Raw genomic sequence first — 27,492 nt, forward strand, 5'->3', positions numbered from 1 at the left:
GCTATGCCACTGATTTTACCTCCTTCAAAAAAGAGAACCTCTGGCTGCGCCACAACAAATTTAATCGAGTCTATTTCAATACTGCTCGAGTCAAGTTTAAAAGTCGTAGCTTATTCAACTTCCTCGACAATGAAATCATATTCATAATATGTACCTAGTACCTTACCTACACCTACAATTCATTCAAATTGAAACACATTTCGATATTTTCCAGACCGGACAACGTCAAGGTGGAATAATAGGTGTACTAGAAAGAGCACTGAGCAGAGCTTCACCTCACATTTGGTTCGAAAGAGCTGTCACTTCAGACAGAGGAGCTGTAGCTCGAAGGTATGCACATCTAATTGAACATAATAAATCAGACGACAGCAGCAACGTAACCTGATTCGATCAATTTTTTTTACACTATTCCACAGATTACGAGACCACGTATCGAATCCGAAAAATCCTCCTATATTAATCTTCCCAGAAGGTACTTGTATCAATAACACGGCTGTGACTCAATTCAAAAAAGGTGCCTTTGAAGTAGGAGCCACCGTTTTCCCCATAGCTTTGAAGGTAAACACTTATCTACGCGAAAGGGCTCAAGTCATAGAAAACAGTGATCAATTTTCGATATTATCAATTTCAGTACAACGCGCTATACGGCGATCCTTTTTGGAACAGCAGTAAACAATCCGGTTTCCAACACGTAATCGAGATGATGACGAGTTGGGCGATTAAATGCGATATTTACTACTTACCACCGATGGAACGTAAGCCGGACGAAACGTCGATACAATTCGCGAATCGAGTCAAAGCGGTGATAGCGAATAAAATGAAAGTCGTGAATTTATCTTGGTGAGTATACGGCGTTGTCTATGTGTAATTTCAAACGATACGATAGCGTAACGACGACTTCTTTATACAGGGATGGTGGAGTAAAACGATCGAAACCGAAACCTGAATGGAAAGCATTACATCAGAAATTATTTTCACACAAATTGAAAACGCGAGTACGAAATATCGATCAATAATTCCACGCTTATTATTTATCTAAGTTTTAAAAAATGTGATCTAGTATTGCCTAAGTTATTTATATTTAAAAAAAAAAAAAAAATACAACATTCCGTTCAACGAATACGTTTAATTAATTAGTAACATTTGTAATAATAAAAAAAAGAGAGAAAAAAAACTAACAATACTTCCTACTACACGTGATTCTGGTCTCGATACTCACCTAAAAAAAATAACAAACACGATTAATAGTCAATTCACAAATACGAATAATAATTGTGATGCAGGTTGCGTAGGTACGTATTAAATTAGCTTACTTTCAACTTTGAACTTCGATTTCTTCGTTTTTAACGTTCAAGTTCTTTTCATTTTCTTCTCGTAGCTTCTGACGTTCGAATAGTTCTCTAAGACGTTCGGTAGCTGTCGGTGGCATGTTCTCAGGTATGGTGAACTTGGGCTAAAACAACACAAATGTCATTAGAAACACTTCGAGGGTGCAAAATCGATCACTAGAATACTCGGAAAGGAGCAAGCTACGTAACCGAACATTCAACGATACAAATTTAGTATTAAAAACGAACGAAATACGATAATTAATACAACATAGAAAGTTCTAAAGATGGTAATCGAACATTAGAAGTACTCGAAGGAGTAAGCTACGTAACCGAACATTGAACGATACAAGTTTAGTAACAAAACCGAACGAAATACGATATTTAATACAACCCAGTGCGTTCTAAAGATGTTAATTGAACACTAGAAGTACTCGAAGGAGTAAGCTACGTAATAATAAACCGAACACTAAACGTGCTCGAAGGAGTAAGCTACGTAACCGAACACTGAACGATACAAAATCAGTATCAATAACGAACAAAATACGATCATTGAAACACTTCAAAGCATTCTAAGGATATTAATCGAACACTAGAAGTACTCGAAGGAGTAAGCTACGTGATATGATACCCAACAATGAAAGTGTTCGAAGGAGTAAGCTACGTAACCGAACATTGAACCATACAAATTCAGTATCAAAACCGAACGAAATACGATAATTAATACAACACAGACAGTTCTAAGATGTTAATCGAACACTAGAAGTACTCGAAGGAGTAAGCTACGGAATAAGATACCGAACACTAAACGTGCTCGAAGGATAAAGCAACGTAACCGAACATTGAACGATACAAAATCAGTATCAATAACGAACAAAATACGATCATTGAAACGCTTCAAAGCATTCTAAGGACATTAATCGAACACTAGAAGTACTCGAAGGAGTAAGCTACGTGATATGATACCCAACAATGAAAGTGTTTGAAGGAGTAAACTACGTAACCGAACATTGAACGATACAGATTTGGTATCAAAAACGAACGAAATACGATAATTAATACAACACAGAAAGTTCTAAAGACATTATTCGAACACTAGAAGTGCTCGAAGGAGTAAGCTACGTAACCGAAGATTGAATTATACAAATTCAGTATCAACAACGAACAAAATACGATCATTGAAACACTTCAAAGGATTCTAAAGATATTAATCGAACACTAAAAGTACTCGAAGGAGTAAGCTACGTAACTGAACATGGAACGATACAAATTCAGAATCAACAACGAACAAAATACGATCATTGAAACACTTCAAATCATTCTAAGGATATCAATCGAACACTAAAAGTACTCGAAGGAGTAATCTACGTAACAAAATACCGAACGTATAACTTCGGTATAATTTCGGCAAAGAACATAATACAATAATACTCACATTAGGGAAAGTTTCCAAATTCAAAGCAGGATCGCGGAAAGTAAAAGGTGACCAGACACCCTGAATCGAAGGACACTCAGTATACAACAGCTTACGATAGCGAACTGTCGGTACACCGACACGGTTAGTAAAATGATTCAACCACATCAAAGTCTCATCACGAGTAAACTGATGAAACGACATATATTGTTTTTCTCCATTCACTGCAGAAAGCAAAACACAATTAGTAATGACAGATTCATACTACTGGAACGAACGTACATCGAGATCTGTTTTATTTATCGTATAATACTCACAATATTCGGCAACGACTACTGGGGAATGATGTCTTCGAGGTTTAACGTAAACTACAACGTCTGGATGTGTGCGTGAGAAATCCAGTAGATCTTGTTCGATGAAATTCCTGAACATAGGAGTCGATTATTACATCACTAGTCAATCTACAGTATACCTTAATAGTAATAGAATCTTACCTGATGCCTTGAGATGAACCGTGAGATTTGCAAAATTTGATCGTAACTCTCTTCAGTTGACCAATAACACGACCAATTCCATTTTTCAGCGGTACTCTGGGGTAGCCGGATGCTAAGTAACGGCAATGGTTAGACATTATTCACACACTTCGTAATTAAATTATAACCGAGAAATACGTTAACTAGTTAATGATTTGAGAACATTGCATCTCTAATTTGATGCATTTAATATTATAAAGTTCGAGTATTGCAAAAATTAACAGCAAAATATGGAAAATAATATTGAAAAATAACTCGATTTTCCATTCATTTTCCAAAATTCGGCATTTTTGGTCACAGAAAAATACAGCGAAACAGAAATGAAACGGAAACGCTCGAAATCAAGAGTCACAGATAAAAAGTATCAGTCACTTCTCTTTTTTCTGAAAAAAAATTAATTTCACACTTTCACAGATCAAATTTTTCAGATTTTTTTTTTTTAATAAAAAAATTAAAAAAAAAAATTAAAATATATTGTCGATATTTTTTTGATTTTTTTTTCAAATTTTGACCTTTGGTCAATTTTTGGCCGTAACCCGTAAATATGAAAAATTTGAAATTTTTTCAAATTAAATAACCTCAATATTGAATAAATTATACCGAAGAAAATGAGATCCGAAATTTAAAACACGAAAAATAAAAATGAATAAAAACAAAACCAGTTCCAAAAATAAAATTCCAAATTCATTCACTTTGGAGTTTGGTCTTCGCCTCTTCGGTCATTGGTGTTTGGTTTTTGGTTACTTTCAGAGTTTCAGTAATTATTCCAGTCATTCTCTTTCCAACATTCCAACACTAATCATAGCAATAAAAATAAAATAAAACCACTATGAAAATTCTAAACTTTCCAACTATATTGATGATAACTTATAATAAACATGAAAAATGCGACGGAATAAGTAACAATAAAAATGAATACAATTAGCGTCTGAATTAAAATGTAAAATCTAAATAAACGCGTAATAAACAAATTTTTTTCTCTTGAAATAGGCGTTGGAATGTTAACATTTGGTGCATAACTAATAAGTGCACCGAATGGTGAAAAAAAAACCAAACATATGTACATAAAAAAGGTATGTCTGTATAACCAAAGCTGAAATTTATTTATACGCTCAGTCTACCAACGAGAAAAATATACCTCCAAATACGATTTTTCAAAAAAATTCAAAAAAAAAAAATCAAAACTCAAAAATACAGAAACAACACAACACAAAGCTATGTTTTTTTTCGGTTTCCCTATTAAAGCCAGAAATTTGTAAACGTTCACCTAAAATATTGATCCCTAATAATAAAAATTGCTGAGAAAAAAATATATATGTGACCACAAAATATGACGTACTCGTTTCACAACTCCGCACTCGTATCTTTCGTAAATACAAAAAAAAAAAAAAAAAAAATGAAAAACATGGCACTGTTTATGAACATTTTGCTTATTCAAATTTCAAAACCACCCTCGCGTTATTTCAATTCAATCTCTTCTTCGAAGATGCAGATGGAAAAAAATCATTCGAAAAACGCAGCCCTAAAATCATCATTATGTAAAAGTAATAATTTAAACCTACTTACAAAATAAACAACAATTTTTAAAATACATTCGCGTTATATGTAGTTGAATATTAAAATCATACAAATAATAAAGAACGTGTAAAAAATACAGGTATACCTTAACAAATACATCAATTATTTTCTTTTTCTACATGTAAAATGTAAAATAATATTTTTCTGCCGAAATGTGTGTGTTTTTTATTGGTTTATTTTATGTAGTAGTAAGTATAGGTAAGTAAGTAATTCGAAGGCTTGACAAAATCAGAAGGAAGGCGCATGTGATGACTGGACGGCATAGATAGAAGCCATAACAAAACGAAAAAAAAGAAATATTATGGAAGAAAAAAAATAAAAATAACAGAATTGAATTTTTTTTGAAAAAACAAAAAATCTTACGGTACGTACGTGACTAGAGAGAAGAAAATACCGCTTCGAACTGATTGTCTCCACTAAAATCGTAAGCTAAACAAAACCCCCAAGCGATAGATATTTTCATACGTGAAAATAAATACCTACCTAGATAGGTAAGGTAAAAAATAAAAAACAAACTAGACGAATAAAAGTTTATGAAAAAAAAAAAACAAAAAACTTAAAGCTTCGTTGACTAGACACGACTAAAAATGATATTGTGATTTGGTATATATGCCTTAAAAGTGGTCAGTAAGTAAGTACGTAGTAAATGTAAGAAAAAAAATAAATAAAATAAGGAACACGTATTATTATAGTAGAATTGTTTCGTCAATTATCCGTCGCTTCGATGATTACGTACAAAATTTCGCAATAAAATGGTAAAAGAATCATCGTTGCTCGGATATCACGATATAAGGCTCTCCATTTCGAGCTACACTCATCATATCGTTTAGCAGGGATTTTTTTCAACAACGACCACAACGGAACAAAACTACTCGTAACTCAATTCAACTCGTACAAATAAATCAATAATTATTACAACGCGTCAAAAAAATGAAAAAAAAGCGTCTAAATTGTAAAGAGATCACTACGTGGACTAGAAAAATTATTACAAATATCAAAAACATGGAAACACAAAACCGAATAAGTAAATAAAAAACGAAAAAAAATAATAATAATTAGAGTAAAATCGATAGGTAGTTATAGCTTCACAAATCGACTATTTTTTTGTGCGGCGATAATTGATAAAATACGGATGAATTAAAAAAAAGGGAAGGGGGTACTCCGCGTTCCGAGTAAAAAGGGAATGCAAAATATAGAGAAAAAAATCAACCAGGGTCATTCTTCGTTATTGAAAAAACACGACTTCGAATTTTCAGTGGTATTTTTGATTCCGTTCAAATTTTTTCCATAAAATGTGATAATTTGACTTGGTAAAGGACTTATCAATTCGAATCCCAAAAAAAACTCAAGGGAAGGTGAAACACAGGTACAGAAGAACATGCACTTCAATATTCCAAAACATGCTTTGAATCTGAGCATCACCCTCTCGAGAATCAAAAAGGTCCAAATATTGGTTTGGCCCTTAATACCGGAAATGGGGGCGGGGGTAACTTCGGGTACAGCTGAAAATTTCAGATATATCATGTAACATATCGATTGTTTGGTTTTTGGGGTTGTTGATACCGAATATCACCTCAATTTTTTGAATCGAGCCCTTCCCCCACTCCTGCCAAAGGCAGCCCGTTTGCTCTGAACATGAAAAAAATTTTTATATCGTGTGACACATCGTTTGTTAAGTTATTGGGGTCGCTGAGTCCGAATATTCACATAGTTTTTTCATACAACCCTCCCAACCACCACTACAGGCACCCCAACTTGGTCTGAAAATGAGAAAAAAAGATAATACCGTGTTACATATCGATTGTTGGGTTTTCGGGGTCGCTGATTCTGAATATCACTTTGGTTTTTTGATCTGAGCCCCTCAACCCCTACTACACTCACCCCTAATCGCCCCGAAGAGGGAAAAAAATATAATACCTTGTGACATATCGATTGTGAGGTTATTGGGGTCGCTGATCCGAATATCAACCCAATTTTTTGATTTGAGCCCCTCCCCCCACTCTTGCCATAGGCATCACATTTGCACCGAAGGCCAAAAATCTGGTTTCTTGGTTTCTACATCGCTTTAAAAGTGTACAATCGAAAAAATAAGGTCATATTCGAATTCTGCACCTTCAAAAACATAATAATCGATATGTCACATGGTTCAGAAAATATTTTCAGGTTTTGACCCTATCAAAGGAGTTGTGCACCCTATAATTGGGCCAAAAACTGAAAATATCGAGTAAGTCTTGCGACATATCGAATACTACATTTTTGAGGACGCTGAATTCAAATATGACATTATTTTTACGATTTGACCCCTACTTTGCCTCTCTCTGCTCCTAATTATAAGAAGTAAGAGCTTATAAGGTGTCCAATCGAAAAAATAAGGTCATATTCGAATTCTGCACCTTCAAAAACATAACAATCGATATGTCACATGATTCAGACAATATTTTTTGGTTTTGACCCTAGCAAAGGGGGTGTGCACCCCTTAATGGGGGTCAAAAACTGAAAATATCGAGAAAGTCATGCGACATATCGAATACTACATTTTCGAAGGCGCTCAATACGAATATGGCCTTATTTTTTCGATGTGGCCCCTACTTTGCCTCTCTCTGCTTCTAGTTATGAGAAATAGGAGCTTTGAACGGGTCAAATCGAAAAAATAAGGTCATATTCGAATTCTGCACCTTCAAAAACATACCAATCGATATGTCACATGATTCAGAAAATATTTTCTGGTTTTGACCCTATCAAAGGGGGTGTGCACCCCCTGAAAGGGTCAAAGAACTGAAAATATCGAGGCAGTCGTGTGACATATCGAATTCTACATTATCAAAGGCGCTAAACAAGAATATGGCCTTATTTTTTTGATCTGACCCCTCCCAAATCCCCTTTGACCCTTCAAACGGAATCGAAACCTGAAATTTTTTTCAAATTCGGGTGGTATATATTATAGTACGTTTTGCAAGACACTAATCGAGAAAATGGCATTATTTTTTTAATTGGATCCCTACATTGCCTCCTTCTGCTACTTTAGTTGATATCTCTAATGAGAACTAGGAGCTTTGAATGTATCCAATCAAAAAAATAAGGTGATATTCGAATTCTACACCTTCAAAAACATAACAATCGATATGTCACATGATTCAGACAATATTTTCTGGTTTTGACCCTATCAAAGGGGGTGTGCACCCCTTAATGGGGGTCAAAAACTGAAAATATCGAGGAAGTCATGCGACATATCGAATACTACATTTTCGAAGGCGCTCGATACGAATATGGCCTTATTTTTTCGATGTGGCCCCTACTTTGCCTCTCTCTGCTTCTAATTATGAGAAGTAGGAGCTTTGAACGGGTCAAATCGAAAAAATAAGGTCATATTCGAATTCTGCTCCTTCAAAAACATACCAATCGATATATCACATGATTCAGAAAATATTTTCTGGTTTTGACCCTATCGAAGGGGGTGTGCACCCCCTGAAAGGCTCAAAGAACTGAAAATATCGAGGCAGTCGTGCGACATATCGAATTCTACATTATCGAGGGCGCTGAACAAGAATATGGCCTAATTTTTTTGATCTGACCCCTTCCAAATCCCATTCGACCCTTCAAACGAAATCAAACCCTGAAATTTTTTTCAAATTCGGGTGGTATATATTATAGTACGTTTTTCAAGACACTAATCGAGAAAATGGCATTATTTTTTCAATTGGATCCCTACATTGCCTCCTTCTGCTACTAGTTAATATCTCTAATGAGAACTAACAGCTTTGAAGGTGACCAATCCAAAAAATAAGGTGATATTCTAATTCTACACCTTCAAAAACATAACAATCGATATGTCACACGACATATCTATCATTATCAGCTCTAGTCAAAATTCCTTCCCCCACCCTCTTATCGTATAAAGGGCCCATCGTTCAAATTTTTTCATTCTACGCCATATTTCCGATCTTATTCAGAATAAAGTTGACACAAAGATCGAATTAAGTCACCACCACTGGGGAAAAACATTCCACGAACGATTGAAGAAATAGGTCCTTTTTCTCTCCCTGGGGGGGGGGCGTTAAAATTGTTTCATTCCGCTTACAAATAAGAACTATGCACGGATTTTAGCGATGTTTGGGATCATTGAAATGCATCTTAAACTGGACCTATGAACAAACACTTTCCCTTCCAGTGAATTTCTCAGAGGTTGTGTCTTTTTTTACCACCTAAAAAGCCTGTACCCGAGGAAAACCATCATCGGTTGGTTTTCAGCCACCTCAAGGAGAATCAGGTGGACGATTTCGTTCAATTTCAGCGACTCATACTTCAGATTGAAACCGGTTTCACGAATGCGAAAATGGTTAAATCGAGATCCCAAAATTTACTCCTATTTTTTCGGTATCACCATAAGGAATTAGGAGAATACCACGTGATTCAAATCAGAGCAAATCAAATTCAAATCATAGCCACGACTTTCGAATTTGATTTTCAAACCTGAAACTTTCAACTTTCACACTACATTGACGACGAAATTCTTCGAATCTGAAGAACGATCAGGAGCGGCCGAAGGGGGGGGGGAGGGGAGGGCATCATTCATGTACTCTTCGTTGAGAATCTATATAAGGATGGGTGAGTGCGCGAATCCGTAATCATCATCAGCCTGACGCAATCCGACCATTCGCTTAGCGATAAAGCCGAAATAGGTACTCATAATGATAAAAACGTAAGCTCGTACGAAACTTGATAAAACACTTAGTGAATTTGGTGTCGGGCGCGGCGGGCATGGGCACACTGCACAGGCTGGTCTGACTCGCAGATAAAAATGCTGTAAAAATTTCTACCCTAAGCGAATCTATAATACATTATTTTTTCGTTATAAGAGGGGAAGGGGGAAAAAACTGGGCTGCGGAACTGCGACGCGTAATTATTACGTTTTCTGAGAATATTACGATTATAAAGAGTAGTATAATGTAGAAAGAGAGAGAGAATATATCGGTCAGATCGAAACACGCCACAAATTAAGCGTAAAATTCCAAAAAAGGATGTGCAAATGCGTAGGTACAAAAAATGAACCACCGAACAGCTCGCTGCGACGGGTAGGTTAGGTACTTCGCTTCTGGGTAGATTATTTTCGAAGACTGTCCTTACTACTGGCTAAAGACGTGGAAGCGCTGCTTGCTTGGTCACCGGTTGAGCTGTCGCCGTTCACGGTCGAACGAGCCGCCGATCTTCGGCCGCTCATCGAGGCCAGTTCTTCGACCGAAGTCGGCGTCGCCGGCGTTGATTTACCCTTTAGTTTATTTATAGCTTTGTCTAACCTTTCGACAAATAAGTCTACGTCTGATTTCTGAATGCCCAGCGAAGCGGATGCTGTCAGATACGGTTGCGGGTAGTTCGAGTTGTGTGCTCCCCAGCCTGCGAAAGAAATAGAACAATTAATATTAGCACTATTGTATCAAAATAACAGTACATACACTTATCATAAAACACAGCATTCTCAGAAGTCTTTCTCAGTGTCAATTGAAATTATTTATCTTCCATTTTAGACAATAATCTTGATTAAAAAAAACACGACCGAATTTAATTACAAGCTCATTCCATGTCAACTCGATCAAAAAATGCTACTTGTGAAGTTATTGGCTTTTGATTTTGAGTAATTTTAGGAGGCACTATGGGTTTGGGAGGGGTCGGATCGGAAAAATAAGGTCATATTCTTGTTAAGCGCCTTCGATAATGTAGAATTCGATATGTCACACGACTGCCTCGATATTTTCAGTTTTTTGACCCTTTCAGGGGATGCATGCCCCCTTGTCAGGGTCAAAACTTGAAAATATTGTCTGAATCATGTGACATATCGATTGTTATGTTTTTGAAGGTGCAGAATTCGAATATGACCTTATTTTTTTCGATTTGACACCTTATAAGCTCCTAATTCTCATAACTAGAAGCGGTGGGAGCCAAAGTATGGGTCACATTGTAAAAATAAGGTCATATTCGTATTCAGTGCCTTCGAAAATGTAGTATTCGATATGTCGCAAGACTTACTCGATATTTTCAGTTTTTGACCCTATTAAGGGATGCACACCCCCTTTTCTAGGGTCAAAACCAGAAAATATTATCTGAATCATGTGACATATCGATTGTTATGTTTTTGAAGGTGCAGAATTCGAATATGACCTTATTTTTTCGATTGGACACCTTCAAAGGTCCTAATTCTCATAATTAGGAGCAGAGGGAGGCAAAAAAAGGGTCAAATCGTGAAAATAATGCCATATTTGGATTCAGCACCTTAAAAAACATAACAATCGATACCTCACATGATTCAGACAATATTTTCAAGCTTTGACCTTTATAGGGGATGCATGCCCCCCTTTGCCAGGGTCAAAACCTGAAAATATTGTCTGAATCATGTGACATATCGATTATTATGTTTTTGAAGGCGCTGAATTCAAATATGCCCTCATTTTTTCGATAGAACACCTTCAAAGCCACGTAAACACCAAGAAAGACTTCAGAAACATTTCTTCTCCAGTAATAACATAATTCTTACCTTCGAATTTATAACCAGATAATTCTTTCTGCTCAACGGTTGATATTACACGACTACCGGAAACACATCGAAGAAATAACATAGATCCTAACATGGTAACACGTTTATTGTCTGTTACGCCGCCGGTTGTCGCATTCAACGAGTTCAACGTCATCGCTAAAATCAAATAACAACGCATCAGTTTTAGTTCGAATTCGATAAATAAAGCTGCACTTGAGGAAATAAAAACTATAAATGTATTACCAATTGATATCGGATTGTTCTTCGTTTCCAATATTTTCTCGCCGTGTTTGGTGGCCACCTTGGATAATTCTTCTTTCATATACTTATACATTTCTTTACGCTGGCTAATTAAATTTTTATAACCGTTTACACCCAGTGAGAGTAACGTTATGAATATATCCATCGGTGGGCTTGCTGACGCTCTGCCTGAAATGTCATAAAAATCAGAATAATAAACGTTAGAATACAAATTTGAAATTAGTCTAGAGTGCAACTGACAAAAAGTGCTCAAGAAATCGAATTTGAATTGCATTGATATAAGGAGGCTCGAAAAATTTTAGTTGGATTTTAATTGATATGGGTCTAATTGCAAGATGTCAGAAAGGACCATTTTAGTTTAGATTATCGTAGTTATACAATAGGAGGATGGAGCCTAAAAACTCTCAATTTTCGAAAAACTTACTGATTATTTTTTTATTATTTTTTTTTTTTGAAGAAATTTGAGCTCAAAATTGGATCTAATTTTTGAGATTTTCAAAAATTATGTCAGGCTACTAATCAAAATAAGTTAGAATAATTCGAATATTTCGTTAAAAATATAAAAATATGCATTTTTTGAACATTTGTGAAGAATTTTGAACCCAAAAAACCCAAAATTGAGTCATTATTTCCGATCTGAACTATTAAAATGGTAAAATGGGTTAACATTTCAACAGAATCTCTTCTTTGATGGTAAAAAAAAACTCCAAAAAGTTTTGCTTTTTTTGTCAAAATTACAAAAAAAAAATTATTAAAATTATCAAAAAATTATTTTTTTTTATGTTGCAATTTTTAGGAACAAAAAAGAACAGACTTTCGCAAATTATGATAAAAAATAAACAGGTCTTATTGAGTATTTGGCAAACAAACTAGTCTTCCTGGAAATGATAAAAAAAATAACATCTAGCTTATTCTTGCTAATTCTGACAGAAAAATGAGCCTTTCACACAGTTTTTACAAAAAGTAATTTTTTTGGATCATTTTTATGCACAATTTTTTTTTTTGGCGACAGAAAAGTGAGACGTTCTAGAAATTTTAATGAATAAAAAAGAAACACATTTCGGTAATTTTGATTTTTTTTTGGCAATTTTGACATAGTCAACACAAATCATTTTCATAGTTAATAAAAAAAATAGAATTTTGACAGTTTTGGCAAAAAAAAAGTGTAAGATTTTTCTGCAATCTAGCCAAAATTCGAGTAATTGGATTCGAAAGTTCAATTACCCACCCCCCCCCCCCCCAAAAAAAACAATGTTCCAGGGATCGTTCAAGAACTCTCATCTTTTCAACCCAACGTGGGTCATTCGATTGGTGATTTTTGAAAAACGTATCCTGCGACCAATCAAAATTGGTCAAAACATTGGCAAAGATCAAAAAAAAAAATTATGCCAAGTTTTCGCTTCAAGTTTGGTTAATTTTTGAAAACTACATCGAAGAAGGGGTAGGGAGCCTATCAATAATAATGTTGAAAAATGTACAAAAATATTTCAAAAAATTGAAAACAAACTCATTCGTGATAAAATAAATAACCCAATTTCGGGCAGAAAATTTGTCTGAACTCTGAACAGCTCAAAAAAAATGTTTGGGCAGAAATTCTTGATTTTCTGTCGAAATTTTTTCCAAACTTCAATTGGTTGCATGTCTCATGATACCTTTTTCAAAAATCTCACATATCTTGACTCTATTATGGGCTCGAAATTCTTCAAAATTGCTCGAAACACTTTTTGGTCAAAATATTTCGATTTCTCGCGAAATTTCAACCCATTTTGATAGGTCGCATGACACCTTTTTTATAAAAAAAATCCAAAAGTCATATTTCAACTTTGAGCTCAAAATTCTTCAAAAATTCCAAAAAAAATTCAAATGGACTCTTCGATTTTCTGTCGAAATTTTACAAGGGAACCTCTTGAGGTGTCACACTCCTATTTGAACGGGACCGCGATTTTTGGAATGAGCAGAGTCTAAAAACCCCAAAACCAAATTTTCAGCTGCCCAAATTCATTTTTCGATTTTTGGCGAATTTTTGAAAATTCAAAATTGATTGTTTTTGGTGATTTATGTTTTTTTTTAAAAAGTACATACTTGATCAGTAAAAATGGTCAAAATAAGTCCCAAAACTAATATTAATTACCCGAATCCAAATTTTACCATTTCCAGCTATTCTGGAGCCTCCAGCGCGATTTTTCAATTTCTCCAGAATTTTGAATTTGCTCCAGAAGGCGTGAATATGCAGTTGGGCAGCTAAAAATCGAGTTGTGTATTATACTCGACCTGTTTAACGAGTTTATCCACATTTGAGCCGATTTTGGAAGTGACACCTCAAGAGTGGCTTTTTGACCAGTTTTTTTTTCAAAATTAAAAAATCCAAAAAATTAAAAGTTTCCCCTTTGTGTAGAAATTTTTGAAATTCACGCGAATCGTAGTATTTTGTCCAAAACTAACCCCCAAAATCAAAATTTTACAATTTCCAGCCATTCTGGAGCCTCCAGCGCGATTTTCAATTTCTCAAGAATTTTGAATTTTCTCCAGAAGGCTTGAATATGAAGTTGGGCAGCTAAAAATCGAGTTGTATATTACACTCGACCAGTTTAACAAGTTTTTCCACATTTGAGCCGATTTTGAGAGTGACACCTCAAAAGTGGTTTTTTGAGGTGTCACTCTCGCTCCAGAACGGCTGGAAATGATAGAATTTGCGCTCCGGGGGTTAGATCTTGATAAAATACAGCGATACACACAAATTTAAAAAATTTCTTCAAAAACGGTTATCTTTTGATTTTCTGGATTTTTTTAAATTTTGAAACAATCAGGTCAAAAAACCACTCTTGAGGTGTCACTTCCGAAATCGGCTCAAATGTAGATAAACTCGTTAAACAGGTCGAGTATAATACACAACTCGATTTTTAGCTGCCCAACTGCATATTCACGCCTTCTGGAGCAAATTCAAAGTTCTGGAGAAATTGAAAAATCGCGCTGGAGGCTCCAGAATGACTGGAAATTGTGAAATTTGGATTTGGGGAGTTAGTTTTGGACATAAAATACATCAATTCGCGTGAATTTCAAAAATTTCCACACAAAAGGGAAACTTTCATTTTTTTGAATTTTTCAATTTTGAAAAAAAAACTGGTCAAAAAGCTACTTTTGAGGTGTCACTCTCAAAATCGGCTCAAATGTGGATAAACTCGTTAAACAGATCGAGTGTAATATACAACTCGATTTTTAGCTGTCCAACTTCATATTCACGCCTTCTGGAGCAAATTCAAAATTCTGGAGAAATTGAAAAATCGCGCTGGAGGCTCCAGAATCGCTGGAAATGGTAAAATTTGGATTTGGGTAATTAATATTAGTTTTGCGACTTATTTTGACCATTTTTACTGATCAAGTACGTACTTTTTTAAAAAAGCATAAATCGCCAAAAACAGTCAATTTTGAATTTTCAAAAATTCACCAAAAATCGAAAAATGAATTTGGGCAGCTGAAAATTTGGTTTTGGGGGTTTTAGACTATGCTCTTTCCAGAAATCGCGGTCCCGTTCAAATCGGAGCGTGACACCTCAAGAGGTTCCGCAAGTTTAGACCATTTCGATAAGTCGAATTATGACTCAACTTCGGGTTCAACATTTTTCAATAATTCGCCTAAGTTTTCGAATTTCTCGTGAAATTTTAACCCACTTCGATAGGTCTCAAATTCTCAATGTTAAATGACGCCTTCTTCAGAAATCCCTGAAATCATCACCAAATTACGGACTCGAAATTCTTCAAAATTAATTTTAAAATCATTTTTGTCGAACTATTTGAATTTCTCACGAAATTTCAATCCATTTTGATAGGTCACATGACACACTTTTACAAAGATCTAAAAAAGTCACAATTTCTCTCAAGACCTCAAAATTCTTCAAAAAAGTTCAAAAGTTATTTTCATTTTCGTGGATGTGTTTCAATTGCATTCAAAATTTTCACTTATTTTGATGGATCACAAGAATACAAAAGTGGTGAGGAGGGAGGGGGGAGGGTGGAAACCGTTTTTCGCGAACTTTGGTTCAATAGACGTGGAATGAACTCCTCTAGGATATGGATGAGAAGTTTTTTGGCTCTGGACTCGATGATGCCTGCGTTATTTTCCCTACAAAAATCACATTTAGTGGATTTGGGTCCAGGTCACTTGGAAAATTGGCCTTTCTAGGCTCCATCCCCTACAATGCAACAGCGAAAATCTCCGAAATTTAAGACCCATATCAACCAAGAGCTAACTGAATATTCTAGTTGGGCAAAAAATTCCACTCAACCGAACACTTTTCGCCAATCGAACTGTAAACCAAACTAAAATAGCTATAGAACTGCAACAGCTCCAGATGACCGACGAGTATACCTGGGTAACTTTTGGCTATTCTTTCAAGGAGTCCTTTATCGAAACCAGATATAACGGAGCCTCCTACAGGAACTAGGAAATTTTTATCCGTGCTTTGTACGAAAGCGTCAACGCGTCCTTTCCTGTAACACAAATCAAATTCCATTAACAAAAAAATCCTATACCAAGGACTAAGACTAAGGTGTACTATTGCGATGACGATGAGTCGAACACGTACCGCGCAGCTTCTTGAATCAGATGCATAATTCTACTGGATTGTAGACCGTAAGCGTTATTAACCAAATGCGGTATATTATATCGACTACACAGAACAGCTACTTGTTCTAGGGAGTCGGATGCGCGTGGAGCAAAACAGCTTGTTGTGGTGAGAACGCAAACTATGTTATCTGAACCTAGGGTAGCCATTTGAGCTTCCATGTTGACTAAATCTGTCCGCAGTTCATCTCCCGATAAACTCGTCTCGATGATTATTGGCTGAAGGCCTGCGTAAAAATAAACATTAGGTACTCGGTGTGTTATTGAACAAGCTCTGAGTTAGGTACTCGTATTACTACGATGATAATCGTTCTAGAATAACGTACCGGCAGTAATGATACATTTAAAGCATGATTTCTGATCGATACGAGACCATAAGACGAATTTGGCACCGGGTCTTTCTTGTTTTAATGTGAGCATACATAGGACTAGACTCATGCCAGTTGCTAACGGTATCATGAAACAACCCGCCGAGTTATTTACACCTGAGATAACGCAAAATGAATCACACAACAGAGTTAATAAATAATACCAAAAAAAGTAACAGTTTCATTTTGAGTAAGAACGTTCGAATCTTACCCATAAGTCTAATGGTATCTAAAAGTAAAGCATTGGCTAATTTTATAAGTAAGCTCGAACCAACAGCTTTTGGTTGAACTTCTCCTATATCTCCGGATCGACCGATACCGTGACCCATTCTGTAATGTCTTCGGGCCACCAAAGAGCACGCAAATCTCGCCTCTCTCTCACCGATACCGCAATTAGAAGGGAAATTATTGCTATCCATTTGAGCTAAATCTGCCAGCAGTAGTTCGATAGTAGCATCATCCCAGCCTTCTTCCGGCCATTTTCTCTGCAAAGTTGAAATACAAACACACAACATTAGATACAAAACTCGACTCGTCTCACATTTAATACACTGAAAGCTTCGAGTGTACTCGATCTAGCGATGAGAAAAGATTACTTGTTCGATTAAAATCCTTATCAAGGTTTCTCGAGCTTTCTTCGAAGCCGCTGCCTGCTGTAGATATGTGGCTGGAATTAAACGTTCTGCTAACGTGAAACTCTGATTATTCATTCCTTTAACGCAGATTTCGCTCGTAGCTGGTTAAAAATACTCGCTTTTCATTGACGTGCTGCGATCGAATGATACGGATACAACGACGACGAAGATGACTGTGTGTACTCCATGGACTAAGGGTGATTCTCTTGAGTCCCCTCTCGTAGAGAAACTTGTGTACCACGAAGCTACACTATGATCAATTTGAATAACAAGTCTTTATGTAAATAAATGCTCAGCGTGCAATTATCACTTTTCACTGCGAAATGATTATACGATTTCATGCTGGACACTGACACTATACTATGCTATGTATGCAACGCAACTCAATCAAAAGCTAAGGGATGCTTTTCAAAGGAACACATGTTTAACTCGAGTGAATCTCGTCATGGATTAATTATTAATTTAATTAATGGTCAGAATTTATTCACGATTGCTTCGTTCTAATCACAATTTAACCTTTACGAAAATACGAAAAAAAAAAAGTTAAAAAACAAACTTCGTTCCACCATCATTTTTCACAGATTACGAATTGTAAACGGAACGGCGACTGGGGTTGTTTGACCTATTTTTGGAAAATAGGTTACGTCATTGACCCAATTTTCAGATAGGGGTGTTTGAAGCGAATAGTGGACGGAAAGAGGAGGATTTCAGTTTTCAGTTTTCACTCATTTTCAGTAGATTTCAGTCTCAGTCTTCAACAGTGATGGAAAACTGAAACAGAAACTAAAACAACTTAAACTGGTTGAAAACTTGAACTGAAATGTAGAAACTGAAACTAAAACTGAAACTAAAATGAACTGAAATAAGAAAAACTGAAACTGAAAACTGAAAACTTGAACTGAAATGTAAAAGTTTTGCCATCACTGGTCTTCAATTCAGATTTCAGACTTCAGTTTTACTTTTTACTTTTAGTTTCGGCATTGCCTTTGCTTATAGAGTTATTTCAGACTTCAGTCGAGTAAGTTCGAAGTTCGAGTTTTGATTTTAATTTCAGTTTCTTCGTCGTTTCAGCTTTATTTTTTTCAGTTTCTGTTTCAGCATTTGCCTTTTCCTTTTGCTTCCACTTTGATTAAATTCGTAATATTTTCAATCTTGGAAATTTATTGAAAAAAGTAAAAAAACGAACTACCAAAAATCACAAAATTAGTTTTATTTGCTTTTTCTTTTCCAAGGCTTGAAAATCGAAAAACATTTTTTTTTGAAAAAAAAATTTCAGCTGTTTTTAGCTTTAGTTTTGCTCATTTCAGTTTTTCACTTTTTCAGTATAGTGAGTTTCAATTTCTTCATTTCAGTTTTCAACATAAGTAGAAAAAAAAGTAACAAAAAATGCCAGAGCATTTCAATTAAAAATTTAAAAAGCAGAAACAAAAATCAGGACTTTTTTTGCAATTTTGACAAACATTTTGAAATTGGGTAAAAAAATAGAACTTGTTTGCAATTTTCTTGACCAGAAGTTTTTCAAAAAATGTCACAAAATCTGCATTGAATTAATTTTCAAAAATTTGCTGGAGGCTCCAAAATGTCTTAAACTCATTAGTCCGGCATATGACAATAGGAGTAATTGCACCCCCACACCGATCCTCCGGAACAACTTTTTTCTTAAAGGGGATATCCTAAGGAACATTTTAAAGCAAACTTGCCAAAAAAAAAAGTTGGCCTTACTTACAAAATGGCGGCCATTTTGATTGACAGGTCAGCCGAAATCGCAGATTTTGCGTTTTAACATAGGACTTGCACGAACTTTTTCAAACTTTACAAAGGTAGATCGAAAGATCATGCAAAAACTTATCACCTGTCAAAATGTCAAGTGCTAAAGTGCGTTTTTCGATTTTTGGTGAATTTTTGAAAATCCAATTTAGGCCAAAAATGAGGGAAAAAATCAAAATTTCACCAAATTGGCCAAGAAAGCTGAAATTTGGGATATACCCTATTTTCGACATGCCAAATCGATTGGAAACGGTTTCAACCCGTTTTGAGCAGTTCTGGAGCCTCCAGCAGATTTTTGAAACTCAAAATTCCCACAAAATTCCATCAAATTGGAGTTGTAAAGCTAAAATTTATTCTAAAAACTAATTTCAATACGCTATGAAGTACTGCAGGTGAATTTCAAGTCGTTTTGGATCCTCCAGCAACTTTTTGAAAATTCCTGAAGCCTCCAGCAGATTTTTGAAACTTTAAATTTTCACAAAATTTCATCAAATGTGTCATTCCGCAGGTAAAGGGCCCATTTGGTCGATATTGAGTTAGGGGTGGGGGGGGGGGGGTAAAGTAGACCTCCGGAGCAATCATATGAGCTGGATAGAAGCCCAAAAAGTGCAAAAAAAACCTCCAAAAAAATCCAGAACTAAAAATTTGAAAAACTCAACTTTTGAGAAAATTGCCTTCAAAGTTTTTTTCTCTGAAAAAAGCTGAAATTTCACGTAAACCGAAAACCTTCATACCTAAAATTGAAGATTATTGTTTCTGATGTCAAATATTACAACCCACCTGCAATAGCGATTTTTTTTACTCAATATTTTCATGTTTATGAGTATTTTAAGCCTGAAAAACAATGATTAATAAATTTAAATTTTGCATAAAAATTCATTACTCAGTTCAAAAGCAGAAAAAAATGATTAAATTACATTTTCTGTCAAAATTCAACTTGTAAAAATAAAAATCATGAAAAAAAAATTTCAAAAATTTTGTTCCCCTGCTTTAACACCCTCTGAAGACGACTTCAGGTGAGTTCAAGTAATTTTAGGCCCTCTAGCGTCTTTTTTTGAAAATTACTGGAGCCTCCAGCAGATTTTTGAAACTTTAAATTTCTCCCAAATTTCATCAACTAAGGTGGAGAGTCGAAATCCATTCTGCAAACTAATTTCAATACGCTACGAAGTTGACTGCTGATGAATTTCAAGTCGTTTTGGAGCCTCCAGCGACTTTTTGAAAAGTTGTATGACGTTTTTTTGGAAAATTGAAATTTCCTAAAAGTAGCTGGAAGCTTCAAAACCATTTGAAACCATCCATGTAGTCTGCGAAGTAAATTTTAGCTTGCCAACTCCATTTGATAAATTAATGTTTAAGAAATTTCAAGTTTAAAAAATCTACTGGAGGCTCCAGTAATTTTCAAAAACGTCGCTGAAGGCCCTTAAATGACTTGAACCTACCTGAAGTCGTCTTCAGAGGGTGTTAAAATTGGAGTGTAGAGTAAATTTCAGCTTTCCATCTCCATTTGATGAAATTTTGTGAAAATTTAAAGTTTCAAAAATCTGCTGGAGGCTTCAGGAATTTTCAAAAAGTTGCTGGAGGATCCAAAACGACTTGAAATTCACCTGCAGTACTTCGTAGCGTATTGAAATTAGTTTTTAGAATAAATTTTAGCTTTACAACTCCAATTTGATGGAATTTTGTGGGAATTTCGAGTTTCAAAAATCTACTGGAGCCTCCAGAATTGCTCAAAAAACGGGTTGAAACAGTTTCCAATCGATTTGGCAGGTTGAAAATAGAATGTATCCCAAATTTCAGCTTTTTAGGTCAGTTTGGGAAAATTTTTGATTTTTTTCTCATTTTTGGCAGCTAAATTTAATTTTCAAAAATTCGTCAAAAATCGAAGAATGCACTTTTTCTCTTGAAATTTTGGCTGGTGATGAATTTTTGCGTGCTCTTTCGATCCAGCTTTGTCCAGTTGAAAAAATGTTGCGCGAGTCCAAATTTGGAAAATAAAATCTGCGATTTCGATTAACCTGTCAATCAAAATAGCCGCCATTTTGTTGATAAGGTCAACTTTTTTTTGGCAAGTTTGCTTTAAAATGTTCCTTAAAATGACCCCTTTAAAAAAAACATTTGTCTGAGAGGATTGTCAGGGAAGGGGGGGGGGAAGGATTTGGACTTGCTCCATTGAACTAGAAAAACTAAAATGTTCGACTATCGATCGATCGATGAAGATTCCTTGAACTGATTTTCACGCTATAAAATTAAAAAAAAAAAAAAAAAAAAATTAAACAGGTAAACACGTTGTTCATCTCGTAAATCACGAATTTATTTCGAAATTTATCGAACAACTGTCTTTATCATATCAATATATGATATTAAAAAGAAACCATTACGATGTTTTTGCAACAGGGATCGCAGCTGAGGTAGCTTCATCAGAGTTGAGATGGAGGCAAGGCGACAATGGCGTGGCATCTTGGACTCACATCAGGATCAAAAAGTCGAACGACGAAAGCATTGGAAATATTGTTTTCAAAAAGGTATAATAATCGATCTAATAGGATGATGGATTCGATAACCGGTGATAGAGCTGATTTCAATATGAAGAATATTTTCAGTCTGTCCCAATGCAGGGTGTTCTGTTCAACGAACGAATCCAAATCTTGGTCATTTACCTGTAATAAAAAATGATAAAATTAGTATTCAGTTTTAATTTAAAAAAAAAATACGTCTACTTTCCCCTAATTAAGGTGTGGTGCGTTGGAACCCCTAACTTCATCGTTCGAGGTGTTTTAGGTACATTTTTAGATTTTTGGCGAATTTTTGAACATCAAATCAGGGTCATGAATTTTTTATTAAATTCACTTGGAAAGTTGAAATACTCGAATTTCGACTCTTGAAACGACTGGAAGAAGTTTCGAATTGTTTTGAGCAGATCTGGAGTCTCAAGCAGATTTTTGAAATTTGCAGTCATTTTTCCTCGAAAATTTTACCCGATGAAGTTGGAAAGCTAAAATTGACTTAAAACTTTAATTTTAACAAAGATGGTTTCAAGACGTTCTGGAGCCTCCAGACATTTTTTGGAATTTCTAGTCTTACTAAAAATATTATGAAATCTGTCGAAATGAAATAAACTTCAGCAATTTTGATAAAATGATGTCGACACACGTGCTAAATTCATTTGGAAATCATTCGAGGCATTTTGTGAAAATCTGGAATTTCCAAAATATTGCTAGAGGCTTCGGAAGGACTGGAAACCTTCTCAAATCGAGTCAATACGTTAAAATTGAGGTGTAAAGTAAAGTTTAAGATTTCCAAATTAATTGGGTGAAATTTTGTGGAAATTTTAATCTTCAAAAATCTGCTGAAGGCTCCAGAACTGCCTAAAAAGGTTCGAAACTGTTACCAAAAGGTGACATTTTGATTCTTCTTCATTTTTTATCCAGAAATTTTCAAAAATTCGCCAAAAATCAAAAAATGGATTTCGGAATCTTAAATTTTGGCTTGTGACGTATTTTAGGGTCATTTATTAATTCCTTTCTGTCCTGATGAAAAATGTTTATACAGATTGAAATACTTCCATCATAAAGAAATGGAATAAATGAGAATTCTAAAATCAGCCCCCCTCCCAAAAAAAAAATAATAAAAATAAACCAAAACTGAACCCCATATAATTTGCATTCCAGCATGAGACTTGAACAACATTTTTTAAACCGTACAGAGATAGATCGAAAGATCAAGCAAAAATTTATCACCTGCCAAATTTTCAAGTGCTAAAGTGATTTTTTCAATTTTTGGTGAATTTTTGAAAATTAAATTTAGGCCAAAAATGAGAGAAAAATCAAAATTTCACCAAAATTGACCAAGAAAGCTGTAATTTGGGATACAACCTATTTTCGACATGCCAAATCGATTGGAAACTGTTTCAAACCGTTTTGAGCAGTTCTGGAGCCTCCAGCAGATTTTTGAAACTCGAAATTCCTACAAAATTTCATCAAATCGAGTTGGAAAGCCGAAATTTACTCTACAACTACTGTCTTTTGGAGCGTCCAGCGATTTTTTGAAAATTACTGGAGCCTCCAGTAGATTTTTGAAACCTGAGATTTCCACAAAATTTCATCAAAAGCATTTGGGGTTATTTTAATAAATTATGAAGTCGACTGCAGGTGAATTTCAAGTCATTCTAGAGCCTCCAGTAGATTTTTGAAAATTGAAATTTCTACAAAACTTGAACAAATTGAGTTGAAAAGCCGACTGCCTGCCCGTGAGTTCAATTCATTTTGGAGTCTCCAGCGACTTTTTGAAAATTCTTGGAGTCTCCAGTAAATTTTTGAAACTTTGGGAAATTTCATCAAACTGAGATGGAAAGTCGAAATTTACTCTGCACTCCAATTTTAACACCCTCTGAAGACGACTTCAGGTGGGTTCAAGTCATTTTGGAGCCTCCAGCGACTTTTTGAAAATTACTGGAGTCTTTACCAGATTTTTGAAACTTGAAATTCCCGCAACCTTTTATCAAACGTTGTTAAGCATGATGGTTTTCGATGGTTTTGAAGCTCCCAGCTACTTTTTGGAAATTTCAATTTTCCGAAAAACGCCATACAACCTTTCAAAAAGTTGCTGGAGGCTCCAAAATGACTTGAAATCCACCATCAGTTGACTTCGTAGCGTATTGAAATTAGTTTGCAGAATGAATTTCGGCTTTCCATCTCCATTTGACGAAATTTTGGGAAATTTCGAGTTTCAAAAATCTACTGGAGGCTCCAGTAATTTTCAAAAGGTCGCTGGAGGCTCCAAACCCACTTGAAATCCACCTGCAGTCGACTTCGTAGCGTATTGAAATTAGTTTGCAGAATGAATTTCGGCTTTCCAACTCCACTTGATGAAATTTTGTAGGAATTTCGAGTTTCAAAAATCTGCTGGAGGCTCCAGAACTGCTCAAAACGGTTTGAAACAGTTTCCAATCGATTTGGCATGTCGAAAATAGGGTATATCCCAAATTTCAGCTTTCTTGGTCAATTTGGTGAAATTTTGATTTTTCTCTCATTTTTATGGCCTAAATTGGATTCTCAAAAATTCACCAAAAATCGAAAAAATCACTTTAGCACTTGAAAATTTGACAGATGATAAATTTTTGCCTTATCTTTCGATCTACCTCTGTACGGTTTAAAAAATTTCGTGCTAGTCTCATGCTGGAATGCAAATTATAGGGTTCAATTTTGGTTTCTTTTTATTATTTTTTATGGTGGGGGGTGGGGCTGGTTTTGACAAAAATTTTCACCTTTTAGCAAAACTGCAAAAAATCGTATTCATTTTTCGAAGCTTTTTTTCAAGTCTTTTTTTCAAATAATTGCCAAAGTGCTGCTTTTGGTTAAAATTGTCAATTCTTGCCCAATGCCAAAAAATTGTCAAAAATTATCCCATTTTAAATTTACTGGTACATAATTTTTATCGTTTGTTTGCAAAAATATTCCAAGTCTCACTTTTTTCAAAAATTGTCTAAAATGCTCGCTCTTTGGACAAAAATGGCGAAAAAGTATCTTTTTGCTTTGTCAATAATTAACTTACCAAAAAAATCTGGGTTTTTACTAAAATTTTCAAAGTCAAGCTTTTGCTATGAAATTACCAAAAAATTTCAATTCAGAACAAAATGGCTAAAAAATGTTACTTTTTTTTAAAAAAATGCTAAAAAAGTATACTTTTTCCAAAATTGCCCAAAAATTTCGTTTTTGGCCAAAGTCTCGCTTAGTTTTCAAAACTTGCCAAAAAGTTACTAAATATTTCAATTTTTCAAAATTAACACCGGTTTTTTTTGTTCATTTAATTTTTTTCCGCATTGAAATGTTTTGCTCACTCGTTTCTCGCTAACTTCTCGAAACCAGGATCAATGAAAGCAATTCCAATGACAAAACGTACAAAAAAAACATTCACAGTTCCGAAATTATGATACGAGCATTCAAGTATGGTGTATGGTTGATAAAAATCAACTTCAAATAATGCGAGTCGATTATTTTATTACTTGTAAATTAACGTCGAGCTTCTTTTCAGCTTTCGTTAAGTATTCTCGAAACGTATTACATTTATGAGCGATTCTTCCGGTCATTCCTTGAGGAAAATCATCGGCTGAGAGTTTCTCGATCATCAGCTTCTGGAGAAGAGCTCTATAAAATAACGGTTTCGTCGCATTAGTGATCTACAAACAGAAAAAATACACCTCATTTTAGAATCAACATTAATCACACATCAAATAATTGATATTTTATTTTTCCAGACTACATAATTATTTCCGATCAACAAACCTCATCGGAATCTTTCAAATTGATCGGTTTCTGCGTACCACACATTCTAGCATCTCTACCCAAAGCAAATCTTCGTTCGGTTAGATATTCGCTCATAGGAAACGTAGGATTACCACAGACCGAATTACGTTTAAGCCAGTCCGGATTCGAGACGAATTTCTCTTCTAGCAGATGATAACAACATCCTATATTCACGATGGATTTGATTCGATTACGGTTCTCGACGAGTAATTCTAAACAAGCCGGAGCTAGATTTCCACAAGTGTGTAGTCCAACTAAGAGCACGTTCTGGTGATCTTCTCGAGGATACTCTTCGGATAAAATATCATCCATGTTGGTGGTTTTAGATATGCTTTGAACTCGTTGCTTGTATAGATCTCCAACGATGGCGGATTTCCATTTGTATTTATTGTGGTATTCTTCGTTACTCGAGCAGGGTTCTTTGGCGACTTGATTGGTTGGTGGAGGTTTCTCCTTGGTAAGGTTCTGAGATCGTCTTTGGTATACTTTCCATTTTTTCTACGAACAAAAATACATACGATTAATGTTAACAAATTGATGTGATTCTGTTTTCAGGTCGAAGATTATATTATCGTGATTACTTCTAATTTCATGGTGGTTTTCGTAGCTCCGGTGATATTGGTTTGACTGCAATCGATACCGAGGATTTTGAAACGATGCTGAAGAGCGAGAACAGAAGTCAGGTAACCTTTACCACTGCCTATGTCTACGATTAACGATGTATTAGATAGCGAAGCCACATCAGCTACGAACTGGCTCATCGATTCAACCTCGTGTAACTTTTTAGCTGACATGAATTCGGTTATCTTGACCGAAGATTTGGATCCATTTTTGGGAAAATTTAGTTCATCGATGGGTTTAAAGTAACGTGAATGTTTCAATTCGTGTTCGGTTGCTTGTTCGATAAATTGTTGGATTAAGTTTGTAATAGACGAATCGTTGCGATAAAACGCATCCAGAACGTCGTGTACTTCGATGCGATCGCTATGGATTCTTATTTCTTCGGGTATAACTCGTTGCCACGTGTCATTCACGATGAAATCGACCGTATGCGAATTGGCCAGCTGTAAATAAGGCGCCACGTAATCCACGACACGATTCAATTCTTCTTTCAATAGTTCCATTTTTATTTCCGCCTCGTTCGGTTTCAAAATGATAAGCTTTTCTCGGTCAACGTACCGTTGAATTTCATCAGCGAGCAGAATTGCTTGAAGTGTGTCTTGATTTCCTGCTTGAGTTGAAGGATATCGGTTTCAGAGCAATTGAAACGAGGAAACGTATCGAGAAGCGGTTTGAGTTTATTCAAGATTGATAATACTTTATCGGAGAGATCGATTTGTTGGTCGTTGTAAAGTGCGAGCAGGGTATCGACGATGCCTTTGTAGTAACCGATTTCGCTGCCGATTTCGATCCCTTTATGGAATCCTACATGGTAGCCTTCGGCTCGAGCTTCTTCTATACCTTTGTCCAGTCCTTTTTCGAACGCTTCGTTTACGATGGATTCTTCGCTGAAGACGATCGCGTCAAATATATCGTTTATTTCGCTCGTTCTCGACGCGCATTCACCGTTCATTGTAATTTGCATGGGCACTTTTATCGGTTATCGGTCGACGAGAAACGCGAAGTACATGGAGGGAATTATGGGGAATTATTACGAGATGTACGATTTAGTTGCAAGTATTTTAGTGGTGTATGATTTTATGATATTTTTTACTATTAAAACGTGTGAAAGTCTGTTATCATTTTTCCAAATTGATAAGATAACTCGTCACATGTTGAAATGAATCTTGATTCTTTCACTCAAATCTTGGATGTGAATTGAACGATTTGTTCATTCATTGTGGATCGTTTGTTCAGTGCTTGTTTGAAACGTGCATTAAAGGGAATCAAAATTGAACGAGTTTGCTCGTTCGGATTAGAAATCAGATTGAATCTGCGTGAAAGTAGTACTGCCCAGTACTGCGAACCGCGAGCAGTGAATTATGAACGGAAAGAGCTAAAGAAAGAGGACATTAATGATAGGGATTTGACAAGACAACTGTCGCGCTCTAGGAAATTGTGGTAAAAAACACCGGAACTAACGAAAGGTCCCGTTGTTATCAGCAATTTTCAACAATTTTCCTTCAATTTTCACAACAATACATTCTAATGTTTATT

General features: G+C 35.4%; 5 protein-coding genes across 5 annotated transcripts in view; 1 reads left to right on the forward strand and 4 right to left on the reverse strand.

Annotated features, from left to right (window-relative positions):
* LOC135846349 (glycerol-3-phosphate acyltransferase 4-like) overlaps positions 1–1,120 on the forward strand; it is a 42,555-nt gene extending 41,435 nt beyond the window's left edge. The window contains exons 5-8 of the mRNA XM_065365389.1: positions 215–330; positions 417–558; positions 632–840; positions 911–1,120. Coding sequence (XP_065221461.1) covers positions 215–330; positions 417–558; positions 632–840; positions 911–1,016 — 573 coding nt within the window. The 3' untranslated portion in view covers positions 1,017–1,120. The remainder of the gene's footprint in view (positions 1–214; positions 331–416; positions 559–631; positions 841–910) is intronic.
* On the reverse strand, positions 1,107–3,576 carry mRpL43 (mitochondrial ribosomal protein L43). Its single transcript, XM_065365450.1, has 5 exons — positions 3,237–3,576; positions 3,060–3,166; positions 2,764–2,966; positions 1,314–1,453; positions 1,107–1,219 (listed from the first exon to the last, which is right to left on the reverse strand). The coding sequence occupies exons 1-4, from the start codon at positions 3,371–3,373 to the stop codon at positions 1,316–1,318; spliced, it is 585 nt and encodes a 194-aa protein (XP_065221522.1). The 5' UTR covers positions 3,374–3,576; the 3' UTR covers positions 1,107–1,219; positions 1,314–1,315.
* A 531-nt stretch (positions 3,577–4,107) lies between these two features.
* SecS (Sec synthetase) lies at positions 4,108–17,852 on the reverse strand. Its single transcript, XM_065365462.1, has 8 exons — positions 17,225–17,852; positions 16,840–17,113; positions 16,587–16,745; positions 16,223–16,487; positions 16,006–16,127; positions 11,623–11,808; positions 11,380–11,535; positions 4,108–10,244 (listed from the first exon to the last, which is right to left on the reverse strand). Exons 1-8 carry the CDS (start codon positions 17,336–17,338, stop codon positions 9,955–9,957), a joined length of 1,566 nt encoding a protein of 521 aa, XP_065221534.1. The 5' UTR covers positions 17,339–17,852; the 3' UTR covers positions 4,108–9,954.
* Positions 17,853–21,315: 3,463 nt separating this feature from the next.
* On the reverse strand, positions 21,316–26,459 carry LOC135846395 (probable methyltransferase-like protein 25). The gene is made up of 4 exons (XM_065365474.1): positions 25,917–26,459; positions 25,315–25,833; positions 25,035–25,208; positions 21,316–21,690 (listed from the first exon to the last, which is right to left on the reverse strand). The coding sequence occupies exons 1-4, from the start codon at positions 26,457–26,459 to the stop codon at positions 21,451–21,453; spliced, it is 1,476 nt and encodes a 491-aa protein (XP_065221546.1). The 3' UTR covers positions 21,316–21,450.
* LOC135846405 (protein LTO1 homolog) lies at positions 26,327–27,429 on the reverse strand. Its single transcript, XM_065365486.1, has one exon. It carries the CDS (start codon positions 26,918–26,920, stop codon positions 26,483–26,485), a length of 438 nt encoding a protein of 145 aa, XP_065221558.1. The 5' UTR covers positions 26,921–27,429; the 3' UTR covers positions 26,327–26,482.
* Positions 27,430–27,492: the final 63 nt, after the last annotated feature.

The sequence above is a fragment of the Planococcus citri genome, chromosome 1 (assembly GCF_950023065.1).
Source record: "Planococcus citri chromosome 1, ihPlaCitr1.1, whole genome shotgun sequence".
Lineage (NCBI taxonomy): Eukaryota > Metazoa > Arthropoda > Insecta > Hemiptera > Pseudococcidae > Planococcus > Planococcus citri.